Genomic DNA, 13926 nt, shown 5'->3' on the forward strand with positions numbered 1-13926 from the left:
CTTTTCAAGAAAAAAAAGGGTACTCTGATTACCATTGAATACGTGCTGAGCATCGCGTGCTATGAAATCTCGCAGAAACATAAAATGTAAAACTTGGAGTTTGCATGACATTCAATCATTCAACGCGTTCTTAACACGCAAAAATAAAGACAGAAGGGTGAATTATTTTTCACGAGCACCAGCTTTTTATGATCGCGTTAAAAATTCTCCAATCGTTTCCTAATTCTGTACGCATATATCGTTCTGGAAACGAAAGATTTGCACAGAGAGTTTTGCATCAATCCTCAGGAAATCGAGGTCACATCTGTTTCTCATGCGTATTTTTTTTTTCGCAAAGTCGTTTTTAACGCGAGCACTTGCATGTAATTATTTTTGTAATCGAGGCCGTCGCAAAAGCCTGACGAAAAATTTTGGCAATGTCTCGCACAAATGTTTTACTCAAATAAAGCGGCGCGATTTATCGCGCTACGATATTTATAATTGCTATAAAAAAAATTAAATTATTTTTTTGCAAAATAATTGATATAAATTGCATTGAATACTGTTCGAAATCTAATAAATTTACTGATGTCACTCACGTGTTGAAATGAAGCCAGAAATCTAATTTGGAACAAAGCAGTTCTCGGTAATGTATAACGGAAAATATACTTACGTATACTTTTCGTTATATATAGTCAGTAACATTCAAAAATAGTTACATCTTTATCACAGTCCTTTTTATCTATTTTCATTTATAAACATAAGTTTTTAATTTAATAAGTTTTTTATGAAAAAGATTGATTATATGTGTCTTAATTGTCACAAATACAAAAATTATTTTCAAAGATTTTAAATTCCTTACAATTTCTTAAAGAAATTTTTGTTTACGTTTCTAAATGTATTCTTCATATTTACAAAATGCATTTTATGTTACGAAAATAAAGTCCAAAAATTGGAAATAAAAATAATATATTATATCACTATACATTTTTTAATAATCGCAGTATTATTTGTATCATTAATTAATGTGAATTAATAAATAAGAAATATAAGAAACGTGACACATTGATATTTTAAAATCAACGTGTTTTATTCTATGACTTTTTGTATCATATTAATCGTGACTCTTTTAAGTACACTTACAGATTGAGCGAATGATATTATAGCTTGTTTCAGAAATATTTCTGACGCGAGAATTGCTTACTTATCACAGCGCACATTCGTATTTGACGCATAAGCATTTCACGAAATATTACTCCAATTCTTAAAAGAATGAGAGATATTTAAAAAGTCATTAGACACATTCTTGTTCCGGTTGCATCATTCCGTGTTCGTAACATCGCGCGCGCGCGCGCGCGCGCGTGCGTCATCGTAGCGACTATTATCATTCAAAAACAATATCCTTTAAAGCAATATACAATTTGTTAAAAATTCTTAGAGAAATTTTTGTTTATGTTTCTAAGTATGTTTTTTACAATTATGAATACACTTTATATTTTTATGAAAATGAAACCTAAAACTTAAACATAAAAAATAATATATTATATTTTACTACATTTTTTAATAATCGTAGTACTGTTTGTATTATACGGCACGTAAAATATACAGATTTTGAACATTCGGTAAATCGGTAGAGCCAGCAATCCTTACGAACACGAGTATTCATATTGTAAATCCAAGTGTGTAATAAATGCGATAAAAAAATGCACAATTAAAAAAATTTTTGTTGGTATAGTTCTAAGTAAATATTTTATTAAATGTAAACATATATTTATTTGATACATGAATATTTGAACTATTAATTTGATTTAACTATAATTTTTGTTATTTTGAGTAAATATTTATTAGTACTATTGTAATTTTTTTTATTAAAAAAAATATGTATTAAGATTTAGTAAATTTTTTTTACTTTGTTTGTGTGTGTGTGTGTGTGTGTGTGTGTGTGTGTGTGTGTGGGGGGGGGGTGTGATTTAATTTTCCATATAAAAATAACATACTGCATTACACTGCATATAAATATTGGTTTTAAACGTATAGTGTCATTTTTACATAAAAAATTAAATCACACACATGTGAAGACATTTACTACATACTTGGTTTTGCAATGCAATTACACCTGAAGGATTTCACGCAAGTGCTTAAGTGGTGAGATAATACAGAAAAGAATACTTCGACGTGTGCGAGTGATATCATAGCCTCGCGTGACCTCAGTTCGCCAAAGACCGCAGAATTCTATTAATGACTAAATCCAGTTGATACGATTCTATTTCAAGTAAATTAATTGCGTATCTAATTATGTTCTTCTCTCATAAGAAAAACCACCAAAACTGTTTTTGTTTCTAAACATAATTTAAATTAAGACAATAATTATAATACAAAATTGGATACCAATGAGAATAAATCTAATTAAATAAGAAAAATTCTATTTTTGATCCAAGCGATCTTAGTGTTTAAATATTTTAGTGTGAATATATTTTATATACCTATATATTTATCACTAACAAGAGAACGACGCGAGGTGCTTTTTCTCGAATGCTCTAAATTTTTCCCAGTAGGTTGTGTATCGAAAAAAAAAATTGACACGTATTTTGCTCAAGTACTCAATAGTTTAAGAGATATTAAGCTATAAAATTAGTCGAACTACACTCTTAAAACTCTAGATCGCCGATTCAAATGTCAATTAGAATAGAGATAAATAAACTTTAAATTGAATTTAACACGGATATATATAAAAAATATATCTACTACGAATATATTATCATTATTTAAAATCCGGAATGGCCTAAAAGGAATGGCTAAAGGCCGAATGTAAGATTCTGAGAGAAAATTCAGAAGAATTAGAAGATAGTAAATAATTTTACTAACAATATTGTATTATGCATTGTTATCTAAATTGTGACATTCATCACGCACGCTTAGTATATTATTGTTTATGAAAGCGTATTATCAGTATAAGATAATATACTTTCTTTATCAGACACACACATACATGAATGTATTAATCGTGAATCGTGATGCGTCATTACACTCAATATATGTACATGATGGAAGAATTTTTTAATTTACTAAAAATGGTCATCGCTAAATGATTGGGGACAAATTCACAATTAATTGACCCAGATTGACTAGTATAGATAACCTGAGCATACAAGGACGCTTGTCCTCAGAAGGAAAAAAACTGATCCTCGTATAGATTCGACAAAAAATCACAAAAAAAGACAATTATGAATGATAGAATGCAATCATATTTTCAGATACAACAAAGAAAAGTGGGTTTATGACTCATCAATCTATTAATATTTCCATCACACAGCATTATTTATCGGATCGTAAACTTAATTTCTTTCGAATTTTATCAGCAACTTGTAACTTTCTTTCATAAGGCAAAGATACGGAAACAATTTGAAACAAAGTTATAATAATATAAAATGTCTTAGATATACATTTCTAAATTGTGAAGATAATAGACACACACACACACACACACACATATATATATATATAAAAAAATAAAACTTAAAAATAAAAACCGAGTGATTAGATTATATAATTTATCTCTAATTCTATGTTTGATTGTTTATAACACGCGTCTGAAATATTACGTCAAAGTCTTATATTCAACTCGTAAATGTAATTATTGGTTATATAAACGCGTAAGTTTCCACAAAGCAAATAAAGATTATGGCACACAAAAAACTTAACTAGTAAAAGTATGCACTGGTGAGCATGGTCCCTCCTTGAAGTCCCCTTTTTTAATATAAATATTTATAGTAAAATATTATATACATTTTTAATATTTCTGAAATGTCTAATCACAATTTTGATATTTCAAAAAAATATATTATAATTTCTGAAATGAATTCATTTAATATGAATATATATAATAGTTCAACATCTTAACATTCAGGCCGTAATGGCTTCGTATTTAAAGTAATGTTTCTAACATAAACGGTCTTACTTCCAATCTTATTATTATTTCAAAAAAATTTTTATTTTAAGAAATTCCAAAATATAAAAAACATAGATCTTATTATATATTATTCCTCTTTTGTTTGTGTTAATATAATTTTAAATAATGTTTTACGAATTATACATTTTAAATAATACTTTTTTAATGTAATAATTTAAATAATAATTTAATATTCTTTTCATATTTGATTTTAAATAAAAATTTTCCTCGCGCGCCAATGGCCCCTCTTGACTACTTTCTGAATTCAATAAACATAAGCAGTAAACAAATCAACATTTTGAATGCCAATACTTACGTTATTGCCTTGTTTTCTATTATTGATCAGTCGATTCGTTTATTGCTTATGCCTTAGTGCCTCACGTATTTCTATTTTTGTGTTTCAATTAATATTAATAAAAGATTGAAAGTATATACGAATCAATTTAGTGCTTCGAAAAAAAGAGAAGAAAGGAAAACGAAAGAAGGAGGGACGAATAAGGCCTCTACAAGCAACAAGGTCGTCGCAAGGATTTGTGGGGTCATTTACATCACACGATTATATACTATTGTCAAAGAGTGATATTGCGTTCTCTTTTCAACAAATCTTGACTTATCAACGTGACCGTGACGGGACATAGTTATTTCTGATTTTTCAGAATGTTCGCATCGAGCAAAAAAAAAATGTTCCAGATATACGCACCGAGTATGCATTGCCAAATATTATTTTTAAATTTGATTGTTGCATGCAGTTTAACGCGGTCAGAATTTACGTATAGAATCGACTATTTTTTTGTATCTTTGTCAAAAAATATTATAAGATACTATGAATAACAATGATGATACAGTATTTATATAAATATCAATGCCTTTCTGTATGGCAATTCATCATTAGTATTACATTATGTGGTGTTATAAATGATATTATTAACTATAAAAAAATTATATATTTTAAAATGAATAATAGATTAAGCAAAGAAACTTTTACTTGCACTTGAAGCCATGCAGCACTTAAAATGATATTTAACTGTTCTCAAGTTAAATATAAATATTAAGATTATGTACTTAAAAGAATAAGAGCAAAAGAATAAAGAGTAGCATTAGCTTTTGTATTGTAAAAAAAAGAAATGATTTATGTATGGTAATCAAAGTATTAAATAACGGTTTTAATAATAATACACAGTTATGTCTATGTTATACATTGTAACACATACTAATCCTTATTCTATTTCCTACGTTATATAATTCCTGCTAGCATTAATTATTTAATAATTCAGAGACATGGCTATGTTATATATTGTAACGCATACTAGTCGTTATTCTATTTCCTATATCATATAATCTCTGCTAGAAATTATTTAATAACACAGGGACACATCTACGATATATTTTGTAACAAATACTTGTTTTACTCCATAATTCCTACTAGCAAAATCAATTTTTTAATAACACAGATATGTCTACATTGTAACAAATATCAATCCTTGTTCAATTTCCTATATTATAATCTCTGCTAGCAAAATCAATTGAAAGGTTTACCTCTTGAGTGAGCTCCGCTGCGCCAACTGGCTCTGCAGGGCTCTGGGTGGATGTTGGTGGATCAGGAGATGTTATATTCCTGGTTGTATTTGTAGAAACTGGTACACTGGGGCCTGCCACTCTATTGGATTCTTCGACATTCAGTAGATAGGCCTGTATGGCATTGAGACCAGAATTCATTCTGTTGTATCTCCCCAACGAGTTTAGTTCCTCGAATAGATCCCTCTGGTAGTTCAGAAGCATGGAGTCTGGATTCTTTGGATGGATGAACATCGGGCGATGAACAATCGTGTGATCCGTGTGCCATCCGGATCCATTGTTGAGATCCAGAGATCCCACGCCAATGGTCTGGATGTCCAAACCCAGGTAGGAATTGGGATCTACGCGCAACAAGGAGAGCAGCAACGCGAGCTGCAGCAGCTCCTCCCGATACAATTTCTTCATGCACAACATCTTGCCGTTTCTCTCGAATTAAATCTTGCCCAAGAACAGTCCTACAGATCTTGACACGTTGTCACACTGCCTAGCTATCCCTGACTATCCCTACCAAGTATAAACAATAGACTCGGCGTCATGAGGAGATGACGCAATTCCACAAGATATCCATTGACATCGCGCGTGACCAAAACGTAAAGACAGTCCCACGTAAACAAAGAGTCTACAGCAACCGAAAAACAGCCGATCGTTCACCCAACTATGAGACACATCACGAATGAGTTGGAACGAGTCGCGTGCTTCTGCTCCAGTTTTTAAGGTTAGAGTACACTGTCCAGCGCGACGACGTGGATGTGCTCGGTAACCGTTAAAATGTTGTTGCAAAAAATGGGAAGGAACCGCGCCGGTGAAGGCGACCGACCGCTCGGCGTGCCGGAGTCGAAATAAAAGATCCGCGGCTTTCCTAGCTAGCCGGGTATAGGTCAGTTACACGAGACCGAAATAACCTCAAAACCGTGCACGAGCCACTGATTAACCCGCAGTGCAGCCTGTGCAGCCATGCGCACGTCGTGCACGCATGCCTCGCGGACACTCCTCTGACAGGCGACTGCCCGTCCGCACCTCCTTGTCGTCGGCGAAACCTTTGGACACTATCGGCGACAGTGCGACTTGCGAAACGCCTCGTCGGGCGATCAGCGATGGCTCCACACGCGGATCAGCTGCGATCGCGAGCGAGGCGGACACAGGCAGACAGACGGAGCAAGTTGCGAGACAGAGGTGGCGATTGGCGAAACTGATTACTGACAGCAGACAGAGTGACTGACAGATCACAGATCTCGTGTGAGCAGCGCGGGCGCGCGAAAAAAAACCACTCACGACTATTCGAACCTGTTCGAACCCCCAGGAGCCCCCAGGACGGGGTCGCACTGTTCGCAGTGTTCGCACTTCGCGCGGTTCGTCCGCGGACGAGCGACGCGTCGAGCGTTATGCCGCGTTTCCTTCTTTTAACGTTCGAGCCTCGCGCGGCGATGAGATGACACTTTTGTCCGCGCACGACACTTCACCCTGCTTTAGCCTCCCGACACGGAGTTTCGTTACGCGGAGAAACCGTTCGACCGCGAGCGTGCGAGCGAACGTACGCGTACGAGCGAACGTCGCACACCTCGCCGGGAGAGATCGTTGGCGAAATGTGACTCAGCACTCGCGGCAGTCGCGACTCGCGACTCGCGGCTTCGGCGACGTCGCACGCTCGCGGCTCGTCAGGGCCGCGCCGACGCTGCTGATTTCCCCGCGCGTTTCCTCAATCGCGCACGTGTCCGCCGATTATCGTTATTTTTTTGCGCGTTATACGAGCGGCGACAAACTGCCGAGTTCGATTTCGTTATCGCCTGACGATTTCTGCAGACCTCGCGTACGACACGCGCGACTTCCGAGGCACGAAAAAAGGGTGGAAATCTATCCTTATCTTCTTCAGAGAGCGTCGCGTCGAATACGTCAACGAGCGCTTATTTATGTCCGTGCACGCGATTTCGTAATTTTTTTTTTTTTTTTTGGAATGATGTTCAAACGAACTTCGATTATCTGTTTGCGATACGATGTATTGTGAGCAAATAAGAATCGCGTAAAGATGCACAATCACGGCGTTGATAGAGTCCCATTAGTGCGACGTATAATGATTGAATGCATTGCGATTTTGTTCTGTTTATGTAACTGAGGCTTTGTATATTTAAATATTATTTATTTTTGCAATAAAAAGTGCAATTACGATGATACGCGTAGTTACGTAATATCGTATAGCATATCTTACGAAATCTGTACTAGAAACTTTTAGAAAATGTATGTTTACAATTTCTTATTATTTTTGTAGAAATTTAAATCAAGTTATATCAAAATCTACAGTTTTTTGTCTTCATACAAATTCAAGTCAGGTCATAGTTGCTTGTTTTAAGCACCATTGAAAACAGAAATGAATAATACTTTAATATAAAGAGCAACCTGTACATGTTCAATACCGTCCAAACATTTTGTACATTATTGATGCTCTCTTTAAAACAATTCAAAACAAACGGTCTTAAAACTCAGTGTAATCTCCAGATCAATAATATTGTATTATGCAATTTTAAATATTATTCAATAATATCGTCTCTAGAGACCGTTTTATACTTTCTAAATTAAAATTTATTTTAATGACATTTTAAATTAAACTATTCGAAATATATATAGAGAGAAGATATCTCTCTATATAAAAATTAAAATAAAGTCGTTTTGAGACTCGTTGAGGAATAATTCCATGCGAACTTTATAATTTGTGTATCATGCGGCTTTATATGTATTCGATTAAACTATATGTGGGATGTATCGCGATAGAACGCCAAGCTAGCGCCAATGAATAGACAACACGTGCGTTGTTTTTATACGTTCCTACGCGCGAGTTCGATTCGTTGACGAAAGACCGTTGGCCTTATTACAAGTCAGTCACAAAGTGAAGTGATGCAAAGCGTCTTTATAATTGCGCGCAAATATATAGCGAGGTATAATAAACGTTCGCGTCATCCTTTTCCGAATAAAAATAATTGTAGTAATTTCCTTAATTTTTTTACTCTGAGGAGTACTTCGTATTTTAGGTGTCAAACTTAATTCCTGCCGTTTTTCGTCTCCAAAATTGATTTGTTTCGAAAGGAAGATGAATGAATACCTTAATCAAAGTAATTTCCTCCATTTTCTACTTTATTACTAATTAATAATACTTTATTAATAATACTTTGATTAAGGTATTTCCCTTCGAAACGAATCAATTTTGGAGACGAAAAACGGCAGGAATTAAGTTTAACACCATATTTGTTATTTGATAAATGAATTGTTTAATTATCGAGTATTATTGATCCGCTATAAAATTTAATTTCGCGGATTGAAAGTTACATTACACACCAATTATCTAACACCGTATGGCTGTACTACACAGAAAGAACGATTTTGCTGAAGTACTTAAAAATTTAGCTAAACAGATCTGAAGATAATTTTGTTTGAAACTAGTTTTGTCTTCATAGACAGTTTTGTTGGACCATCAAAATAATTATGTAGGACGCTCACACAAATTGGTTGCTAGAAGGTTGTAGCACTGCTCATTATGCCTAACATTATTTCGTAATTATTTTGATGGTCCAACAAAACTGGTTTTAAATCTGTATCTAACTAAATAATTAAATATTTTAGCAAAACTATTCTGCGTAGAAAAAAATGTTTCATTCTATGAATCAAAACCATAACGACGAAATAATGTTTGATTAATATGACCGAATAAAACTATTTACTTGGTATAAACAAGTATTGTTATTTACAAAATAAAAAATGTATTTTGCAGAAATTTTTTGTTATATAAAACAGAATATTTGTTTGCTGTTAAAAAAATGTCTCGACTAAATTGTAGTCTTGTAGAAGGCAAATTTTTTTCTTACAATTAGTGCGTTTGTAAACATGCGTAATACGCGTATGTTTACACGATGTAATTTCTATTCTCCGCGCGCGAAACAATTTACTTTCTCCGCGTTTTACTGTCATTAGATAAATTCTCACACAGAAGCGATTGTCTCATTTTTAATATACCTCCACGCGACGTGCTCGACCAAAGTACTTAGCGTAAGCGCAGCTTCCGGAGCAGATCCGGAAGTGCTCGTAGAAAGAAAGCGTGGTCGATTTCTAATAATAATTTGCGAAGTTGAATTTTTCGTCAATAGAAACCCGCGCGCGCCTTTGATTCATGCGATCGTTGACGACGATTTCTCCATCAGCTGTGTATCAATGCTTTTCGATTTCCACTCTCTGGCGAGGTCGCAACATCCGTCCGCGACAGTATTCGCTACAACAAACTTTGACCCGTGTTGAACAGCACACGTGGCACCGTTTACCACGAGTCTTCTGCATATAGTAACGCGTATGCATACAATTTGTGTTGCTCACGCATACCGAACGACGTGTTTCTTCGCTCTCACCTGACGCATGACCTTCGTCGATGATGGTTCGTTGCCAGGCGACTAAGTACGGTTGCACACATGGTTGAACACGACAGCTTCTCTAGCGAGCGACATGCCTCCTTCCTTTGAGGAACAACGCTGATATCTGTCCGTTATTATAATACTTCTCCAGACCGATGTGTCTCTAGATTTGTTCACGTCACATGCTCCAACATGCTCTTACTTCCTCCAACCGTAGCTCCTACTCACTCAAACGCCCTCGTTAGAGTGAGTAGGAGCTATGGTAGGAACATGTTGAGGCATGTTGGAGTATGCGACGTGTGAACAAATCTTCTGTGTTTATAAAGAAACGCACCGCGATGCGTCATCACGATTGATACTTTATATGAGAATCGTCAGCTGCAATTCTCCTCACTATAAGCTGCCAAGGATCCCAATCATACAAGGATTTGTTGAACGAAGATATGAAATATCTGTGATATATCGATTCTAATCGTATTGTAATCGCAGCGTCTATTGTGTTTAATATGACTTTCGATAACATACCGAGTATTTTAAATATGGGGTCAAAGTCGTTAAATACGTCGTTAACTACTGTTGTTGATTTTAAAGTTAACAGAACACTTACAGGAAACTCGTGAAAATTTCAAATGTCAAGTTTGTGTAATGAATTTATATATATACATGTGTATGTTTTAGGAGCTTTCTCTGCGATATGTAGTTTTGACAATTGTTTGACCTAAATATAAACTGTTTAGGATGTGTGTGCGTGCGTGCGTATCTAAATTATACATAATATTCATTATAAATAACAATGCATTCAGCGATGTGTACGCTGGTACGTTTATAGTCGTCTTTAAAAAAAGATATTATGTATATATAGGGTGTCCGGCAAGTTTTGACAAAACGCTCGTGTGTAGATAGAGCGGACTAATTGAATCTAAAAATCCTCCTTTAAAAGTCCAATTTTCGTAATTTTTGTTTTTAGTTACCCAATGAGCAGAATATCTAAAATTTACGCATAAAATAACTTTAAGACTTTTCTTTAAGAATTCTTTAAGAAAAATATCTTTAAGATATTTTATAAAGAACTCTGAAAGAAATCTTAAAGTAGTCTTATATATATATGTGTCGATTTTACTCACTTATTCGACAATCTTTAGAAATTGTTGACTATATCGAAAATTGCAAAGAACTTTTAGTCCGCTTTATGCATACAAGCGCTTTGTCAAAACTGGACACTCTATGAGTGTGTCAGGGTCTTCAAAAAGTCTGGAAACGCTAAAATATTTCGAAAACGATCAACTCCTAACGAAAAATATATAAAAACCAAATAGGACTTTAAAAAATCTACCTAACTGATGATAAGAGGTTGATCTTGGGTGAAGTCTGCGAGGTCATATGAATTTCAAGTTTAATTTTTTAAATGGAACTCCCTATTTTTCATTGTATATTCTTGTAGCACACCTCGAGAGTTCTCTTTCCAAAACACTATAATGAAATAATTTTTCATGAAGTTTTTCGAGTTATAAGGTTTGAAAGTCGACATTAACATTACGTAAGGCGTCGTCTACAATACACTGAGTAAGAAGTAAGAGTAAGAAATTGACCAATCACAGTCGAATGTGAGAAGAATAATCGACTGTGATTGGTCAATTTCTTACTCTTACTTCTTACTCCGTGTATTGTAGACGGGCCTTAAGGTGTCCGACCGACGGCTAAAATCTCTTGAATGTCATTCAGGATCATGTTCCGGATAGCATTTGTCAAGGCTATTGGAGATTATTCCTCTTATTTACATTTTTGCATTAAAAATTAGGGATGCCACAAGACGAGACAAGACGAGATTTTAGGAAATATCGTCTTGTCTTGAAAAAATCTTTAAATGTACATTATTATCTTGATCTCGAACTCGAAAATCTTGTCTTGTCTCGAAATTCTCGACAATTTAAATAATACGTTGTCTACAGTACACGAAGTATATAAGAAGTAAGAGTAATAAATTGATTAATTACAATCGATTATTCTTCTCAGATTTGATTGTAATTGGTAAATTTTTTACTCTTCTTACTCCGTGTATTGTAGACGACGCTTAAGTATTTGCGCAACGTCCGTTCCATCGGAAAAGTTATTCTCTACAACAGGATTAATTATAACAAAACATAGAAATAGATTATGCGAGGAATCAGCGAGATCCCTACTTTGTTTAAATTCATGGGCTACATGTTCAATATCTAAAATCTTATTTGGCGAATAATAATTATAATTGGCGCAATAAAGTGTTTGAATAATAAAAAAATGTGATTCGTGTGTTATTTGATTTACAATTAGTATTATATTAGATACAGTTTAATGTGATCTAGGCTTAGCAATATTGCACACATTTGGTATTATTAATCATGTTTGTATTATTTGTTTAGGAAAACAATTACAGTAATTCCGATATATACGGTATACATCATTTTATGTTGTGGCATATGATTACGCTACTATTACATTGACAAATCGATTCAACTGACAGTAGTTTTATTTTACTCACTTCTTCTATTTTTTCTAACTTCTGCGACATAAATCCTACATAATTTCTATAATTTTTCGAGACTCGAAATTTTCAAGAATCTCGAGTCTAAAATCTCGTCTTGTCTTTAAACTCTCCGCGCAAATCTTGTCTTGATCTCGTCTTGAAATTCGGGACGAGACAAGACAAGATTCTCGAAATCTCGAATCTTGCGGCATCTCTACTAAAAATTCATTTTTACGTAAAAATGAAAGTAAGAGGTATAACCTCCATTGACCTTGATTTTGACAAATGTTATCCAGGATATGATTCTAAACAATATTTTAGTCGTCGGTCGGATACCTTGCGTAATGCTAATGCCGGCGTTACTGTAATTTTCAAGTCGTATAATTCGAAAAGTATTTAATGAAAAAATATTTTATTACAGTGTTTTGAAAAGCTCTTGAAATAAACTATAAGACTATGTAATAAAAAGAAGGGGTTCCTGTATAAAAATTCAACTTGACCTTCATATGACCTTACAGACTTCACCCAAGATCAACCTTTTATCATCAGTTAGGTAGATTTTTTGAAGTGCTACAACTTTGCTTTTATATATTTTTTACTAGAATTGATCGTTTTCGAGATATTTTAGCGTTTCCAGACATAAGCATCATCTATCTTTCTTGATTGATTGATTTAGCGAGTAACAAAGATATAACAATTCTTGTGCCGACTTACATATGTTACCAAATAGAAAGAACTTATTCTTTATAAATTACGAATTTTTAGACAAAGATAAAAGATACTTTAATGTTTTGTATTTTCGCTTTTATCACTGTTAATTGTTTAAATTTTTTGGGAAATTAGTGACAATTCTAATACTCTTAGATACGGCTCCACAATGTAAGATTAACTCTAATCTCGGTTTGACATATTACTTATCTTTTTCTATAATTCTTAGAATTTCAACATTATATCATTATAGTCAAGTGAGATATTGGTTCTATCTGGATTTTTTATCAGTGTGATTAATAATGATTTACGGTGCTAGATCTCCTATAAGTACAATGTTAAAAAACAAGTACTTTAATTATAAAACATTGTTGGTTTATTGTGTATCAATTGACTGAGCGAATAATTATCTGTGATGCATGGTGGCAAATACTATTTAAAAAAATTAGCTATTTCGATAACAGGCATCAGTTTTACAGATATTAAAAGCAAAATTGGAAGAATATTTATGAAATTTTCAAGTATAATTTGTTTAGCATATTTAGCATGTCTGTTTCGCATATAATATATTTCATACATAGTAGATTATTATTATTAATTAATATTAAAATACTTTTCATAATCCAATCAGTAAAATTTAATTTATGCTTTATAAATTAATAATTTTTCTTAATTTTCTTCTTAATTTTAAAATCTCCGATTGTGTTACAATAAAAATTATTTTTCTACTTTTCAGCAGTTATAATTGGTTATAATTTTACGTTATAAATTTCATTACCCTTCTTGTGATATTTTATATCATTATATAATACTATATTATAAAA

At 33.5% G+C, this 13926-nt stretch overlaps 1 protein-coding gene across 1 annotated transcript in view; it reads right to left on the reverse strand.

Annotated features, from left to right (window-relative positions):
• The window catches only part of cnc (NFE2 like bZIP transcription factor cap-n-collar), a 123246-nt gene extending 117329 nt beyond the window's left edge, over nt 1-5917 (reverse strand). Inside the window, exon 1 of the mRNA XM_018516271.1 lies at nt 5465-5917. Coding sequence (XP_018371773.1) covers nt 5465-5917 — 453 coding nt within the window. The remainder of the gene's footprint in view (nt 1-5464) is intronic.
• Nucleotides 5918-13926: the final 8009 nt, after the last annotated feature.

Source organism: Trachymyrmex cornetzi, unplaced genomic scaffold (genome assembly GCF_001594075.2).
Source record: "Trachymyrmex cornetzi isolate Tcor2-1 unplaced genomic scaffold, Tcor1.1 scaffold62, whole genome shotgun sequence".
Classification (NCBI taxonomy): Eukaryota; Metazoa; Arthropoda; class Insecta; order Hymenoptera; family Formicidae; genus Trachymyrmex; species Trachymyrmex cornetzi.